This window comes from Spea bombifrons, chromosome 7 (assembly GCF_027358695.1).
Source record: "Spea bombifrons isolate aSpeBom1 chromosome 7, aSpeBom1.2.pri, whole genome shotgun sequence".
In the NCBI taxonomy this organism is placed as follows: Eukaryota; Metazoa; Chordata; class Amphibia; order Anura; family Pelobatidae; genus Spea; species Spea bombifrons.
Genome location: NC_071093.1, coordinates 45229693 through 45245310, shown reverse-complemented (window position 1 = coordinate 45245310; position 15618 = coordinate 45229693). Strand labels below are relative to the sequence as shown.

The following is a 15618-nucleotide window of genomic DNA, read 5'->3' as shown; positions in this document are numbered from 1 at the left end:
AGCTGGCACACGGCGCATGCACGCTGTGTATTGTTACATGTAAATGGAGCTTTATACAGGAATGTAAGCCCTATGGGCCAATAAAACAATACAACGGTGCCGGAGTCCACCCATCACCCGCCCTACCAGGATCTCCTAAAATTAATGATTTTCAGACAGTGCAGCAGGTGGGGTGTGCGGCCGACAGCCTGCTCTGACGGTAAGGAAATTAGCTCCAGAAATCCCCTGGGTCCCACTCCTCCCTGGTGTCACCTGGACACGCCCCCCCTGGTGTCACCTGGACACGCCCCCCCTGGTGTCACCTGGACACGCTCCCCTCCTCCTATTTGCATCGTATAGCTCCTTGTTCCGCCGGTTGTCAGGGCTGCACCCAAATCTGGACAAACAGCCGAGAGCGCGCCTGCCGGACAAGGAACCAGGAAGAGACGGTGCGGGGAGTGATCGGAAACAGGGAGAGCAACAGAAAACATAACGAGAACGTAGAGACCGCCGGGATCACCGGTAATGAATATAAACCGGAAATATCCTTCCGGGAAAAGGGAGGCGGAATATCGATGGAGAGCGTGAGAGAGATAAAATAAAATGCGAGAGGGCGCAGGGGTTAGAATGTAAAGAGCGAGAGCGTGGGGGCTGGAGTTCTGAGAGAGAGGGTACGAGACTTGCCTGCGTGTGCGTGTCTGGGTATGTTAGTGTGAGTGTCTGTGTGTGCGTGTCTGTTAGTGTGAGTGTCGGTGTGTACGTGTCTGGGTATGTTAGTGTGTCGGTGTGTGCGTGTCTGGGTATGTTAGCGTGAGTGTCGGTGTGTGCGTGTTAGAGAGTATGTAGTATGTGCGTCTGTGTTACGGGATATGTAAGTGTTAGTGTGTGTTCGTGTGAGTGTCTGTGTGCATTCGTGAGTTCGAGTGCCCGTCTGAGATCCGGCTCTGGATCCACCACTGGGGTATGGGGGTAAGAATTCCGGGAGGGAGGGTATTGGTTAAGACATTTCGGAGACAGTATGGCGGGGGGGGGAGAAAAAAGGGGTGGAAGGTTGAGGAAGGAGGTGAGAATTCTTATATTCTTCATAGATATTCTGATACCAAGTTTGTCCGGGGCCACGAAATACAGCGGGCACTCCGGGCACTGCCTATGATGTGCTAGACCCAGGAACCATAAAACATTTTGGGGTCATTACGTAGATATATATCATTTCTGGGGTTTTTTTTATTATTTTTGCTTAAATACAGGTGGGTTTAGACTTTGGAGGGCTGGAGGCCCATGTGAAAAAAAATTAACTCAGACTTCCCAAAACAGCAGAAAGCCAACACAACCCCCCCCCAAAAAAAAATAGGTGCCTACATGTTGGGTGAGATCTATCGGTAGAGGACCCTCAGGAGCATTTAAATGTCTCCCACCTGGAAAGGAGATCCAACGAGGGCCCCCAAGGACCCCAACGTAAGGAGTCAGAGAACTTGGCCAACGGGTCCTGAATGCAGAGTAATTAAGATGGTTGGCCCCGTAGTGACGGATCGTTCTGTGAATGGGGGGGTCTTTGCGGCCGGGGAGGAGAAGCCGAGAGTTACGATCGTTCAGGAGATCATTTCCGGGCCGCAGAGAGTTTGTTTAATGATTAACGGATCCCGTAATAAGAAACGAGGACATTAAACATTAAATCGCAAAGAATTTGTAGTCTTTTCCATAAAACATATATTTTTTTACACTAAACGGGGGGTACTTGGCCGGCGTGCGGATTAGGATGCCGTGGATATCGCCGGTCTCTTTATATTCCTCCTAGTGGGTCTGCAATGCTCTGCACGAGACTGAAGCCCCCCTCGATCTCCGGGCCGGACCCCCCACCCAATTTACTTTAACCCAATAACGGCAGACGCCGGAAACTTGGGTTAAAAAGGCCGCAGCCAATTTTATTTAATAACCAAGTCGTTGCCACGCAGCCTTAGGCCCGACCCCTCGAACGGGGCAAAGACCCCCAAACCGAGCACAAAAATATAATAAATAACATCAATAAACAAGAAAATGTATTTTTAATGTGATTTTAGGAATAATAAATGTTGGGAATGTCATCGGTGACACCGCATTTGGTGTCGCCGTGGGTTACTCTGTGACTTCCTGTGTTACAGGAAGTAGAACAGAGGCGACCTCCTCCTCCAAGATGTCTTCCGGGAATATTAAGGATCAGCTCCAGGCGGAGTGGAACGACGTTCTGGGGAGAATCGCCAGCAAACAGATGTTTCAGTCCAGCTGGGATATCGCAGCGTTTGTCATATTTTTTGCCTTTATCGGTAAGAAGCGTCAGAGCCCCTTTTTAACCAAAATCTCTTGCTTTATCATGAACCTATTTTAACCTTTTAACCTGTGAGCCCTACCGCCCGGGGGCATCGAATGCCTACACCCAACGGCAGCTATCTGCACCCTATCTGCATCTGAACACGAAGAACCTCTGCTGGGAATCCCAGCTCAGATACTACTACTACTGTCCAGAAATTAATTTTGCTGTCGGCCAAGGTAGCCGAACTCAACGGTCAACATAATCAACCATCCCACCCAAAAATCCTGATTTCTAGTGACTAGTAACGGGCGGTGAAAGGGTCTCTGGGGGGCGCTCTATGGGGTCTTATCGCGCTGTCCTCACGGCTCGTCTTCTCGTCTCCCCCCAGGACTCGTTCTGCTTCTTATCGTCTTGGTTCTCATCAGATGTTTCTGCTGCTGCTGCTGCGATTGCGAATCGTCTGGGCACAAGGTAATGATGTCGGCCCCCGCGGCACTTTGTTAAATTAGGCTAAGAGTCGGGGGGCTAAACCCTATTAGGGGTCTTTTATCTGTTATTCGTGTTATTTAATAAATACAAAAAACTCCTCCTCTCCCTCACTCACACTTACACCATACAGTAACGCACACTCCAAAACACATACTCATAAACCACAACTCACACTCACTCTTACACAATACACATACACTCACACTTACACCATACAGTAACGCACACTCCAATGGCATACACTAAAACACATACTCATAAACCACAACTCACACTCACTCTTACACAATACACTCACACATACTATCATACTCAAACTCGCCTCCTTCTCTCCCCCTTTCCTCGCGAGGAGCTGCCCCTGTTAATGTTCGTAAAGGGGACTTCTGAGGCTCCTGTCTCTGGAGCTGCCTGGACGGGGGCTGAAGGAGAAAATAGCGGGCAGCCCCAGAGATTGGGGTCTGAAATTTACTTTAACCATTTGGGGGCTGCCCTGCAAACTATCGGGGTTAACCGATAAATTTAGTTGCAAATTTTGTGAAATATTTCCCAGTTTTCACTAACTTTATTTCTTCCCTTTTCAGAAGCATTACAAGCAGAAGGTCGGCGTCGACAATTTGGGGATGGAACCATAATTCACGAAGCCAATGGAACGAGGACTTTTTTTTACCTACCCTGCTGAAATCAGACCGGATCCGTGCAGGCAAAAAATATCATTTTATCAATTAATCATTTTAATTAAAATTGAAAATATCGCTTAAATACAAATTCTTAAAGTTCAGTCGTTAATCAGTCGTTGGTCTCGTCTTAGATTCAGGAGCCGTATGTCTATCCCATGCATGTTAAATCCCCTCACTGTATTACCCTCTACCACCTCTGCTGGGAGGCTGTTCCCCTTATCCACCACCCTCTCAGTAAAGTACAACTGCCTGCAAATAATAGGAAGGAAATAATGTTGCCGCGACCCACCGTTCATCCTAATCAGGCAACAGAACGCGGTGAATCCAAACCCAAAAAAGTAGAGCGTCAGCAACGTCCACATTCCGCTGCTGTTAAAAAAAAAAAACGAAAAAAAAACTTTATACTAATAATATATATTTCTAAGAAAAGCCATTATGAATCTTGAGGGTAAGACGTTGTCATGGTAACAGCAGGTATCTATATAAAGATATTAAAAAGACATAATGACAGTAATTGCAAACAGACATAAAATGTATTTTGTACGGATAAAATTTAAAAAAAAAAATATTTTTATAGAAAAACTACCCATACATTTTAGCCTCTAAAAAATTCACCTTTTCCCACCTATTTGCACAAAAATATTTGACTGCCGTTAACTTATTTTAATCCTAAATACATGAACACGGTGACGAGTAATATTTTTATTTTTTTAGAAGATATTTTTGTAAATTTGAGCCTCAAATTTGATTCGTTCTTTTTCATATAATTTTGCCCAATTAAAGTCCAAATATTAATTCTGGCGGCGTGTTGCGATATGTTTGTTTTTTGCTCTTGTGTTTAGTATTTTTTAAATAAAATTTCTTAAATCACAATTTGAAGATTTTGTAAATTTTTTTACAAAAAAAAATTATAAATTATATATTTTCTGGTATTTTATTCCTGAACTACTGGGTTTTACTGCTCCAAAAACAATATAAATATAGTTTTTTGGGGTTTTCTTGTATAATAAATAATTACTTTTTTTCCAATGGTCTCTAAGCACTTGGAAGTGAAATTCATTCCATCTGAAGAAGAGACCTCTGTGGTTCTGAAAATGTATAGACCTTTCCAACTTTTCTATGTTGGTCAATAAAAGATATCAACTGTGACTAAAATCTCCGTAAATAAAGTCAAAATTTACAGGAGAGGCAGGAGTTGGGTTAACGGAGGGTTAACGCCCGAGGCGAGCGCGATAAACCAAGAGGAGCGGAAACCCAATTTGTATGAATCCATAATTCAATAACTTTATTAGGCGTCATGAGGAACTCATCAGGAACGCTTACTCCCAGAATGCTTTGCTGCCAAAAATCCATACAAACTCATCGCGTCTCTGATTTAACCTTTTAGTGGACGGAAAAAAACAAACCCTGAAAGCATAGCCACCAGGTGTCCCTGTTCAGCCTGGCCAGTCCCTCTTTGGGCCACAAATCCCTGTACCCAGTGATGTATTTTGGCCTAGGTCAACCAGGCCTGGGCCTAGGGCAGTAGTCCTCTGCCGCAAAGCCGGGGGCAGATAGCCATCCTGGTGAGCCCCTGCCTGGTTACCGATCTCCCCAACGGGGCTCATTTACATTATGAAGGCCTCTATAGACTCCACTCAAAAGCATTATGTGCCTTTAAGACACGGAGCGCCGGGATATGATGTCATAAACCGCCGCTCCATTGGAGGATGGAGAACACGGAGCTGGAAGATGAGGTCACTGCCCTGGGTCAGGCCCAGTGTTTGATCAACTCTAAACGTTGTGAAGGCCCCTGAATCCGACAACGATTTAATCCCCCCTCCAAAAAACAATTTATTGAGGAGATGATTCTCTATTTCTAGAATCCATCAGAGATGAGTCAGGGCATCGAGTATCCACTCACTGGAGGTCCAGCCGCCATGGAGCCAGATATTTCAGACACGGGTTATTGCGTGTAATCAATGACGGTCTCATCGTAATTAGAGAAGTCGATAGACGTGGAATTAAATGTCACGGCTGACCTCAGACATCTGACTCACATCCTCAGAGAGACCCATGAGAGAGCGCTCAATGAGGATCACTCGCTCACAAGGGCCGCAGAGCTGGCCAAGTCCATCTCGTGAAGCCGGCATCGAGCTCCAGACTTCATTCCAAGAGTTGGGCTTCGACTACCGTAACGTCCATAAGGACCGGCAGCAGCCGGTCACCGGTCATCTCCATAGGGCTTCCACCAACGGCCGGTGCACAAGGGGGGCCTTTATCTCCAGGCTGAACATGCGGTTCCTGAGGCTGGCGGACTGAGTAACAGCGGTTATTTTTGGTTATTTTAACCTAGGAATAGGAGGTTTTGGTGAAGGCCGCGGAAAACTCTTTCCATAATAACTAAAGAAGACCCCCCCCAAGGATTTTTTTTTGTTAAACATCACAAATACTTGAACTTCGAATTAATTGGGGACAGAATAAAAAAGAAAATTCCAAAAAAAAAAATACTCGTAGGAGGATTTAATTGGTAAATTCGGTGTTTCCAATAAATTTTATGTCATTCAGAAGAAAGAGGAAAACCCAAAACGATTTATAATTAATTTATTTAAAAAAAAAAAAAACCTTGACAACTAAACATGAAATTAGGTGTTAGCTTAATGAGTCAGATAGTCCCTGTGGGTGATTAGGCCTGAGGCATTCTATTTTTGGACTTAGTGTGTTCATTAGATTAGGCCAGCAGTAACAACATTAGATTTTTTTTCCATTAACACATTTTTAATCAATTTTTAAGTGAAACTAGCGTTAAAAACGAATTACGGAGTAACGTTTACAAGCAGCGTTCCATCTCAGGTCTTCGAGTCCAAAAACGTGGACGGTCCTGGGGTCGCCAACTCCACCCGTCGGCTTTTAAGGGTTAATTTTTCTCATTTTCCAAAATAAAATAAAAAACTGAATTTTTTTTTAAACTTTATTTTTTTCCTAGAAAAGTGAAATGGAATTTGGTTCCTTGGTTTTGTTCATCAACGGACAACCTTGAGGAGCAAAGAGCGTCCTGCGAATAAAGATCGAGCGTGAAGACGCCCCGATGACATCATCGCCGTCTTCCCTTTTTTTTTTTTTAAACAGCGGTAAAAACGTCCTGTACAACGCAAAGTAAATAAATACTATACATACAACGAAAAGTGACAATGTTCATGCATAATGAAGGGGGGGGGTCCGCAACGTCCCTCTGAGAAGTGGTCCGTGGTAAGATGAGTCCCATGGGTGGACGATGATCCCGATAATCCCATCGTGACTTCCGGGTGAGGAGCGGAGCAGGCAGCGGGGAGAGCTGGAAGAGGACGGGTTTGGGAACGCCGATCATTCTTAGTAGGATCTGAAGTTCCAGTAGCTCGAAAATATGGAGATCTATGAAGACAAAAGCGGGAAACGTGTTACCGGCCAAAGACATGAGGGTGCAGGACGTTCCTTCATCTCACAAACGGCTTCAGCTTGTTCTTCAAGGACATCACAACAAACATCAGCCCCAAAGCCTGACGGACCCCCAAGACCAAGGTCATCATCACATTACACGAAGGGACCTTAACAGCCTATCCTTCGGGGGCACTGACCGGTCCGTCAGGGGCGTCTCACGCAAAATACTTTGGGTTCTGTCACTTTATAGATCTCTGGCCAGACATTGGGGACCCCCCATCTCCAGAACGATAAAGAGGGGGGGGGGGCGACTGAAATGGGGAACGGTCTGCAGGATAAATGTTTATCAGGAAAGACTGAAGGATCTCAATATATACGGCTGATTTCACAAAGGGAGGGAATTTATTCTAAAGGAGGAGAAAAATTACAACAAGAGACCAGAATTTAACACTAGAGGATCAGAGAATGAGATGGAATGGAAGGAAGTTTTACTTTACCTAGAGGGTGGTAGATCAATGGAACAGCCTCCCAGCAGAGGTGGTAGAGGGTAATACAGTGCGGGTATTAAACATGCATGGGATAGACATACGGCTCCTGAGTCTTTACAGCAGGAGAAACAGGAAACTAGACGGGGGCCGGATGGGGCCGATCCTCCGGCAGGTGCTGTGTTTCTATGTATACGGCGTCGGGGTCTGGCAGGGTTCATGCTTTGCGGCGTTTCCATAAACACCGGCGTTGTGTAAACTCTACCTTGTCCTTCAGTTGCTGGCAGAGCTGGAGAGACACGGTGAAGAAGACGAGGGCATCGTTGAGCCACGGAACCACGCACTCCACCTTATGCACGTGGCTGACCTCAAACCTCTGGCCGTTAAGCTCGCTGTAATGTAATAAGAGGAATTTTACAGACGCAAAGCCGCTCTATGATGTCACACGAGAAAATAAATCATTAAAGCACAGAATATTTATTACTGAATATAAATATTTATCTGAAATTGATCAACTACAATATCTTTAATAATGGATTTCAAACCGCTGGGGGGTTCATTGCAAAAAATGGACACCTAACCCCTAACTCAACCGCTATGATAATAACCTCTAATATAATATACCCTCTAATAATAATAAAATATCAACCTCTCATAATAATAAAATAACTTCTAATACTAATAAAATACCCCCTAATAATAATAATAATATAACCTCTAATATAATATACCCTCTAATAATAATAATAATAATAAAATATCAACCTCTAATAATAATAAAATATCAACCTTATAATAATAATATATAATCTAATACTAATATAATACACTCTAATAATAATAATATAACCTCTAATATAATATACCCTCTAATAATAATAATAATAATAAAATATCAACCTCTAATAATAATAAAATAACTTCTAATAATAATAATAATATATAATCTAATACTAATATAATAACTAACATAATAACCTCTAATAATAATATAACCTCTAATATAATATACCCTCTAATAATAATAATATAACCTCTAATAATAATAATAAAATGTCAACCTCTAATAATAATAAAATAACTTGTAATAATAATAATAATATATAATCTAATACTAATATAATACGCTCTAATAATAATAATATCAACCTCTAATAATAATAATAAAATAACGTCTAATAATAATAATATATAATCTAATAACTAATATAATACCGAAAATAATATTCCTAATAATATAGCCTCTAATATACTACCTCTAATAATAAATATATAATCGAATACTTATATAATATAATAACCTCAAATAATAATACCCTCTTATTATTAGATAATATATTTATTAAAATTATCTTTAATATAATCTCTCATATATCACCTCTAATAAATCAATAATAATGATAAATACTCCTATTACTAATAAATCATCTAATAGTAATAATCTCTAATATAATAACCTGTAATAATATAATTACCTCTAATCATTATGTAATATAACCTCTAATAATAATAATAATAATAATAATAATCTCTGCTAATTTCAGCAAAATACTCTGAAATAAATATTTTAAAACAAAGTTCTTAGAAAGGAAGCTCGTCCGTTAATTTTCAGGATTTCAGATAAAGAACGGAGATCGGCGTTTACTTACAACATGGCCCCGGGGTTGTGCAGGACGGAGCTGCCGGCCGGGCGGAAGTTCTAGATACAGAAGAAGCAGGGGTTAGTATCAACTACCACGGGGGGCCTACGGCGATGTAACGAGCAGTTTGGGTTACGGGGGCCATAAATATTGGAATATAAAGGGAAGCCAATAAATAAGACCAGGACTCTCGTACATTCCGGGGGCATTTCTCCAGTTTGGGTTTTTCCTCCCCTGCACGTTACCTTGGTGGAGTTTGGTTGCAGAGCGTGAAGCTGATAGACCAGTAAGCAGAGTTTATTGACGTTAACGTAGAAGTTCAGGATCATGTCGGCTGGGAGAGGAGGGGCGAACATTTTCTATAAAACAATAAAAAAAACAGAAAATGACAAAATGTTATAAAATTTTAGAAATTTCAGAGAATATAAAATTGGATTTTTTTTTTTTTTTTTTTAAGTTATTTCTGTTCTGAAACGCGAGCGGGTTTTAAAAACAAACGGTGGAAAAAGAGGCCGGACTCTAACACCAGAGGGTGAGACAGAATGGAAGGAAGTGTTACTTTACTGAGAGGGTGGTAGATAAGTGGAACAGCCGCCCAGCAGTAGTGGTAGAGGCTGATACAATCTAAGGCTCTAAGATGGGACCGAGGACAAATTTTTTTACCATTAAACAAAAAACAAAAAAAAGTTCTCTAATATTGTCATATGTCAAATTATTCTGCGCGTTTCCGGTCGCTCGTGTGATTAGCGCTCTGAACATCCCATAATATCACTCATTACCGTGAGTCCGCTGGTGGCGACCTCTGGCAGCGTCATGGTAGCCGGGGTGGTGAGCCGGTTCCGCGCTCGAGTTAATTGGAGCATCACGGAGTCCATGAGCTAAAAACACAAAACACAAACATAAATCCATTATACCAGGGGTTAAAAAAAGAAAGCCTGGGTCTTAACACCCATTAAGACCATTTGAGGCCGGTTACAGGAAAAAGAAAGAAAGCCTGGGTCTTAACACCCAGAAAGACCATTTGAAGAAAGCCTGCCATAAAGCAAGCAGCTGAGGGAGGCGTGCCAAGCGGGGGCGTGCCCAGATGACACATGACCTCCAGCGATGGAGAGCTCAGGGGCCGGGTCACAGGCTCCCTCTTTAGAGCGCCAGCGAGGAGGAATAAGACTTCTGATCGCTCACCTTGAGCACCTCCGCCCCGGTCTGGAAGGTGTAGTTCTCTCCGCGGTTGGTCAGGAGGTAGATCGCCTGATTCACGTGATTCCTGGCGTCCTGGATCTGTTCAGAACAGACTAATGTGACCTCTTAAAGGGCAAGAATATAGCGGGGTAAATATAAGGGGTTAAACTGGCCCCAGAAGCAGGCAGCGAGGGCACCCAAGGCCCCCCAGAAGCGGGCAGCGAGGGCACCCGAGGACCCCCCCAGAAGCGGGCAGCGAGGGCACCCGAGGACCCCCCCAGAAGCGGGCAGCGAGGGCACCCGAGGACCCCCCCCAGAAGCGGGCAGCGGGGGCACCCGAGGACCTCCCCCAGAAGCGGGCAGCGGGGGCACCCGAGGCCCCCCGGCTTTACCTGCTGCATCTTCCACTGCTTGTCCTCACGGAAGGCGAAGTGCAGGATCTGATTGGTTCGCAGGATTTTCAGGTTCACCTCCTGGAATAAAATGGAAAGTATTACAAATGGGGGGGGTGAAAGTCCAGGGGGCTGCTAAAAAGTGCCCTGGGGGCAAACGTGGAACCAGGCGGCAGCGCATGCACAGGAACCCGGGGCGAGTTACACTCATCACTCAAACAGTAAAGGGATCCTCCGCCGGGCAGTGGAGGTACTCACAGCTTGGCACAGGGCGTCCCCTTGGAGCGTCAGGATGCCCTTCACTTGGTCCGAGCTGCGAGAGAACAAAGGGTTAAAAGCCCGGGCAATACAAATCTGCCCCCCCCCCGAGCAGATACCCCGCCACGCACCTGGAGGTCCCCAGTATGAAGTTCTCCTGCCTGACGGGCCCCTCGGCCCCCCCGGTGGGCAGAGTGAATCTGCGGGAGGCGTCCTGCGGGTGACAAGGGGTTAAACATCAAGCGTGAGATCTGTGTGAGTGTCATGGGGGGGGCTTGTTGGGGGGGAAGTCCCGCCAGCAAAGGGATGCTCGCCACCAGAGCTTACAATCTATTTCACTCCATTCAACCAAGACACATCTAATAGGTTAAACGTATTAATGTTTCATAAAGGGGGCTTTTGTTTGCTTGGTTTTTCCGCCCCGGCTCTCCGCCGGTTCTAGATGCCCCGGCTCGGTTCCTGATCTGGGGACTAGACCCGGGGGGGGGGAGTAACCGACCTTGAGGACGTCCCGCAGCTGGCGCAGCACCGAGTGCACCTCTTCCTTCAGCAGCCATCTGAACTCTTCTTCCTGGGGACGGAAGCAGAAGATAGAGGAGCCGTTCCAAGAGGAGACCGCTGAGGATTATCGGGGTTGATTTCTGCCCCGGCGGGGGGTAAATTTACTCTATACACACACCGCGCCCTCTCTCTCTGTTTGTGGACAGCAGCCGCACAGACAAAGAACAAGTATCACCTGAGACGCTGCAGGGAAGATCCGCCAACATCAACAGCGGATTTGCTGCCATAACAAACTTCATGCGAGAAGTGGACTAACGAGACCTGCTTACACTTACCCCTCTGCTCCTGCCACCTTATAGACTTTACTGCACCTAGAGGGTCACAGGCCTAGACCCAATGGAAGGAAACTTCACTTCACTGAGAGGGTGGTAGATAGGTGGAACAGTCTCCCAGCAGAAGTGGTAGAGGGTAATACAGCGAGGGTATTAAACATGCATGGGATAGACATACGGCTCCTGAATCTAAGACGAGACCAACGACTGATTAAGGTTTGAGTCTTTTTTTACCCCAGTTTGTAGTTTTCGCCCCATAATATAAAGTTTTCAGGCAGCTGCATATCAGCCGTTTGTATGATTCTCGCTCTGTTATCTGACCCCCGATCTACTAACTCCCCGACTCCTTATCATACTGCCTGTGGGGAACAATAGAATGGCTCGGTCTTAATCACCCAGCTGGACACTCTGACTAATGAAAGTCTATGGAGGAACGGACTTCATTAGCATCGCCGTAAAGCATCAGCAGTGACAGAGCCGGGAAAGTCACCCAAAATATCACATGACTGACAGCAACGGCGGCTCCAGATCTGCAGATAAAGGGAGTTTATTGGGGCAAAATGAGATGAAAGCCTACCCTGAGGGGCGGGGTTATTACTGTATATGGCCCGGGGGGTTCCGCCTCCAGTCAAAAATGTAAACATTTCTAAAGGTACAAGGGGTCGCGGCTCCGAGCGCAAAAAACGACTAAACCTAAATTTATAAAGCTTGCGATCCCCTCATACCCAGCAAACATTCTGACCTCCTAGAAAAGAGGGGCATCAGGGGGGGAGAGAGGGGCATCAGGGGGGAGAGAGGGGCATCAGGGGGGGAGAGAGAGGGGGCATCAGGGGGGGAGAGAGAGGGGGCATCAGGGGGGCTATACAAACTAAACAGACGCCCGGAACCTGTGAGTTATACAACAAAGAAGCCGCCATTATAAACAATCCGATCTCCAAGACTCAATGGCTTCCAGATGGGGCGTTAACCCATCCCGCAGGGCATTAACCCATTCAGTGGGGCATTAACCCATCCCGCAGGGCATTAACCCATTCAGTGGGGCGTTAACCCATCCTGCAAGGCATTAACCCATTCAGTGGGGCATTAACCCATCCCGCAGGGCATTAACCCATCCCGCAGGGCATTAACCCATTCAGTGGGGCAGGTCGCTCCCCAAGAGCCAGGATCCCCCCAAGCGTCGACCCACAGACAGATATCTTTCCCAAAAACCAACTCCAAGGGATTGTGGGAAACGTAGTCCCCGGCAGCCGGTCTCCTCCTGAGCCGCGAGTTGCCCATCCGGCCACTCGCCCCGACGCTTTTAACAGTTTGAGTGCCGGAGGGCTGTGGAAGGCATTGGCCTCCCGCTGCTGGTTTAATGGTTAACCCTGATACCCCATCCTGCCCCTCCCCCACCGTTACTCCAATCACTCCACCATAAAACCCCCTTCCAGGCAGCGACAGCTCCTTAAAATCATAGTTTAGCAGATAAAGCCTTTCCTCCGCTTCCTTTTCCTGCATCGTCCATGAGCTGGAGGTCATTAGGTCTCCACTGACACCACGGGGGGCTCATTCTGCCCCCTCAGACAGCAAGTACCCCACCTCTGAACGGGGTCAGAAATAGGGGCACAGACTGAAGCCCTGAACCCGCCAGCTGATCGGCCCCATCCGGCCCCCGTCTAGTCGCTCGTTTCTCCCGCTGTAACGACTCGAACCTTAATCAGTCGTTGGTCTCGTCTTAGATTCAGGAGCCGTATGTCTCTCCCGCGCATGTTTAATACCCTCACCGTATTACCCTCTACCACTTCTGCTGGGAGGCTGTTGCACTTATCTACAACCTTCTGGGTAGCACAAAGCGCACCTTCATTCCATCTCAGCCTATGACCCTATAGTTTTGTGTTGTGCGCAGACTGTGTGTTTATACTGCCACATGTGGGTGACGTTGGGGGGCGCCGCTCTCTGCCCCCACAAAGGGACCCCCTAAACACAGGGCCTGGGGTCTTCTGGGTTATTCCATGGGCAGATCTCTCTCTCTCTCTCTCTATATATATATATATATATACACCCCCACCACAGCTAATGGGGCAAACCTCTCTTTAGAAACCCCCAGCACAGCTGCCAGGGGGCAGATCTCTCTATATACCCCCACGACAGCTAAAGGGGCAGATCTCTCTCTATATATATATCCCCATCACAGCTGCCAGGGGCAGATAGCTCTCTATATACCCCCACCACAGCTGCCAGGAACAGATCTCTCTACACCCTCCGCAGCTGATCCGGGGCCCAATTCTGTATCACCCGACCTGTTAGGGTTCGACTTAAACGCCACAGCTGCTACTGGCAGATCTCTGTGCAAACCGCCCCTCCCCAGCTGCCGGGGCAGATCTCTGTATAACACCCCCACTACGGGGCAGGCACTCACCAGCACCCCCCTCTCCGCGCTGTTCGCCGCTGTCGCCATCCTGACCGTAATGAGCACCGCGAGCCGACACACAAACAGCAGGGGGGCCCTGCTGACCCGCCCACACTCTGATTGGACCGGAGACTCCTGCCCAGCAGTGTGATTGGATCTGTGCCTTGCTCTTTAACTAGCACCGCCTCTCACTACCTAGCAACCTCGAACTTTCTCAGCATTGATAGGATGAAGCGCTCTAGTCCCGCCCCATGACAGACAGACAGCTGAGGTCATTGGCATGGATGCGCTGGGCTGTGATAGAGGGAGACAGGCACATCACGGAGACAGCCGAGGGGGTAACAGAGAGACAGCCACGGTACGGAGACAGCTGACCTGGCAAGGGCTGGCGGAGGATCTTTTTAGTATTTGTGGATCAAAACAAAAACACGCAGCATACATCTCACTACACTCCCCTGTATTGTAGCGCCAACATATACCGCAGCGCCACCAACCCTTCAGGGGAACCACAATCTGACTGAACCACCGGGGTCTCGATACGCATTATAAAATAGATGGAATAAAAGTGAATTCTATGCTACCCAAAGGGTTGTAGATAAATACAGCAGCCTCCCAGCAGAGGTGGTAGAGGGTAATACAGTGAGGGGATTAAACATGCATGGGATAGGCATACGGCTCCTGAATCTAAGACGAGACCAACGACTGATTAAGGTTTGAGTCTTTACAGCAGGACAAACGGGCAGTTAGATGGGGGCCGATCCGATGGGGGGGTTCGTTTCTATTTATATGTATTTTTAGTTTGTGTTTTTGGTAAAATTCACCGATCTTTGACAAAAACGAAATAAATAAAAGACGCGCAGGATTACTGAGTAAGGCTTTATTTTTTTTGCCAGTAGCATCGCTAATTGCACAAAACTCACTTATTACCCACACCCTCCCGCCCCATATACCACACTATTTTGAATGACAAAAACTTTAATTATAAAACATAAAAGCCGCGCTCAACCCCCCCTTTTCACAATGCTCCCCGCCCCCAACAGAAATAAACAACAACAAAAATAATTCCAAGCCTTATAATAATATCATCGGGTGATCGGGATCAGCAGGAAGGCGTCGGGGGAAGGGACGACGTGTGATTGGAAATCTCCGGAATAACATCAAATCATCAAAATAAAAGCCCCCCAACGACCAAATAAAATATCCAACAGCAAATCGCGCTCTCTCTCATTCGCCGGTACCCTCCCGGATCTCTGCTGCTTCCTCCAATCCCATGGCAGAAAATGAAATATTTACAACCAATCGGTAGGATCGTGTACCAAAAAAACGTAAGACTGTATCCGACCAAGAAGCCCACCCAATGGCGCCAGCAGGGCCCTTTAAGAAGTTCAAGGGGGCTTTTTTTTTTTTTTTTTTGTCGCGGGGCAAACGCAGGGTATTTAAAGGTCCTCAAACCGGTACTCGGCAGACAGGATTACCGGAAGACCCCCACATAATCCTCGGCCGGCGTTCCCTCTGAGGTGAAGAGCGTAGAAGCTAATTTATTTTTTTTAGGGCCACCTAATCTTTACGGCGCGATCACCAACCTACATTTAAAGGGGAACTCCCACCATT

General features: G+C 46.3%; 2 protein-coding genes across 2 annotated transcripts; one reads left to right on the top strand and one right to left on the bottom strand.

Moving 5' to 3' along the window:
• Window positions 1–317: 317 nt before the first annotated feature.
• SMIM22 (small integral membrane protein 22) lies at window positions 318–4293 on the top strand. The gene is made up of 4 exons (XM_053471000.1): window positions 318–501; window positions 2118–2279; window positions 2655–2737; window positions 3337–4293. Exons 2-4 carry the CDS (start codon window positions 2150–2152, stop codon window positions 3385–3387), a joined length of 264 nt encoding a protein of 87 aa, XP_053326975.1. The 5' UTR covers window positions 318–501; window positions 2118–2149; the 3' UTR covers window positions 3388–4293.
• A 1861-nt stretch (window positions 4294–6154) lies between these two features.
• On the bottom strand, window positions 6155–14118 carry ROGDI (rogdi atypical leucine zipper). The gene is made up of 11 exons (XM_053470999.1): window positions 14017–14118; window positions 11282–11353; window positions 10914–10996; window positions 10783–10837; window positions 10525–10605; window positions 10136–10231; window positions 9733–9831; window positions 9199–9312; window positions 8963–9012; window positions 7579–7705; window positions 6155–6822 (listed from the first exon to the last, which is right to left on the bottom strand). Exons 1-11 carry the CDS (start codon window positions 14053–14055, stop codon window positions 6781–6783), a joined length of 858 nt encoding a protein of 285 aa, XP_053326974.1. The 5' UTR covers window positions 14056–14118; the 3' UTR covers window positions 6155–6780.
• Window positions 14119–15618: the final 1500 nt, after the last annotated feature.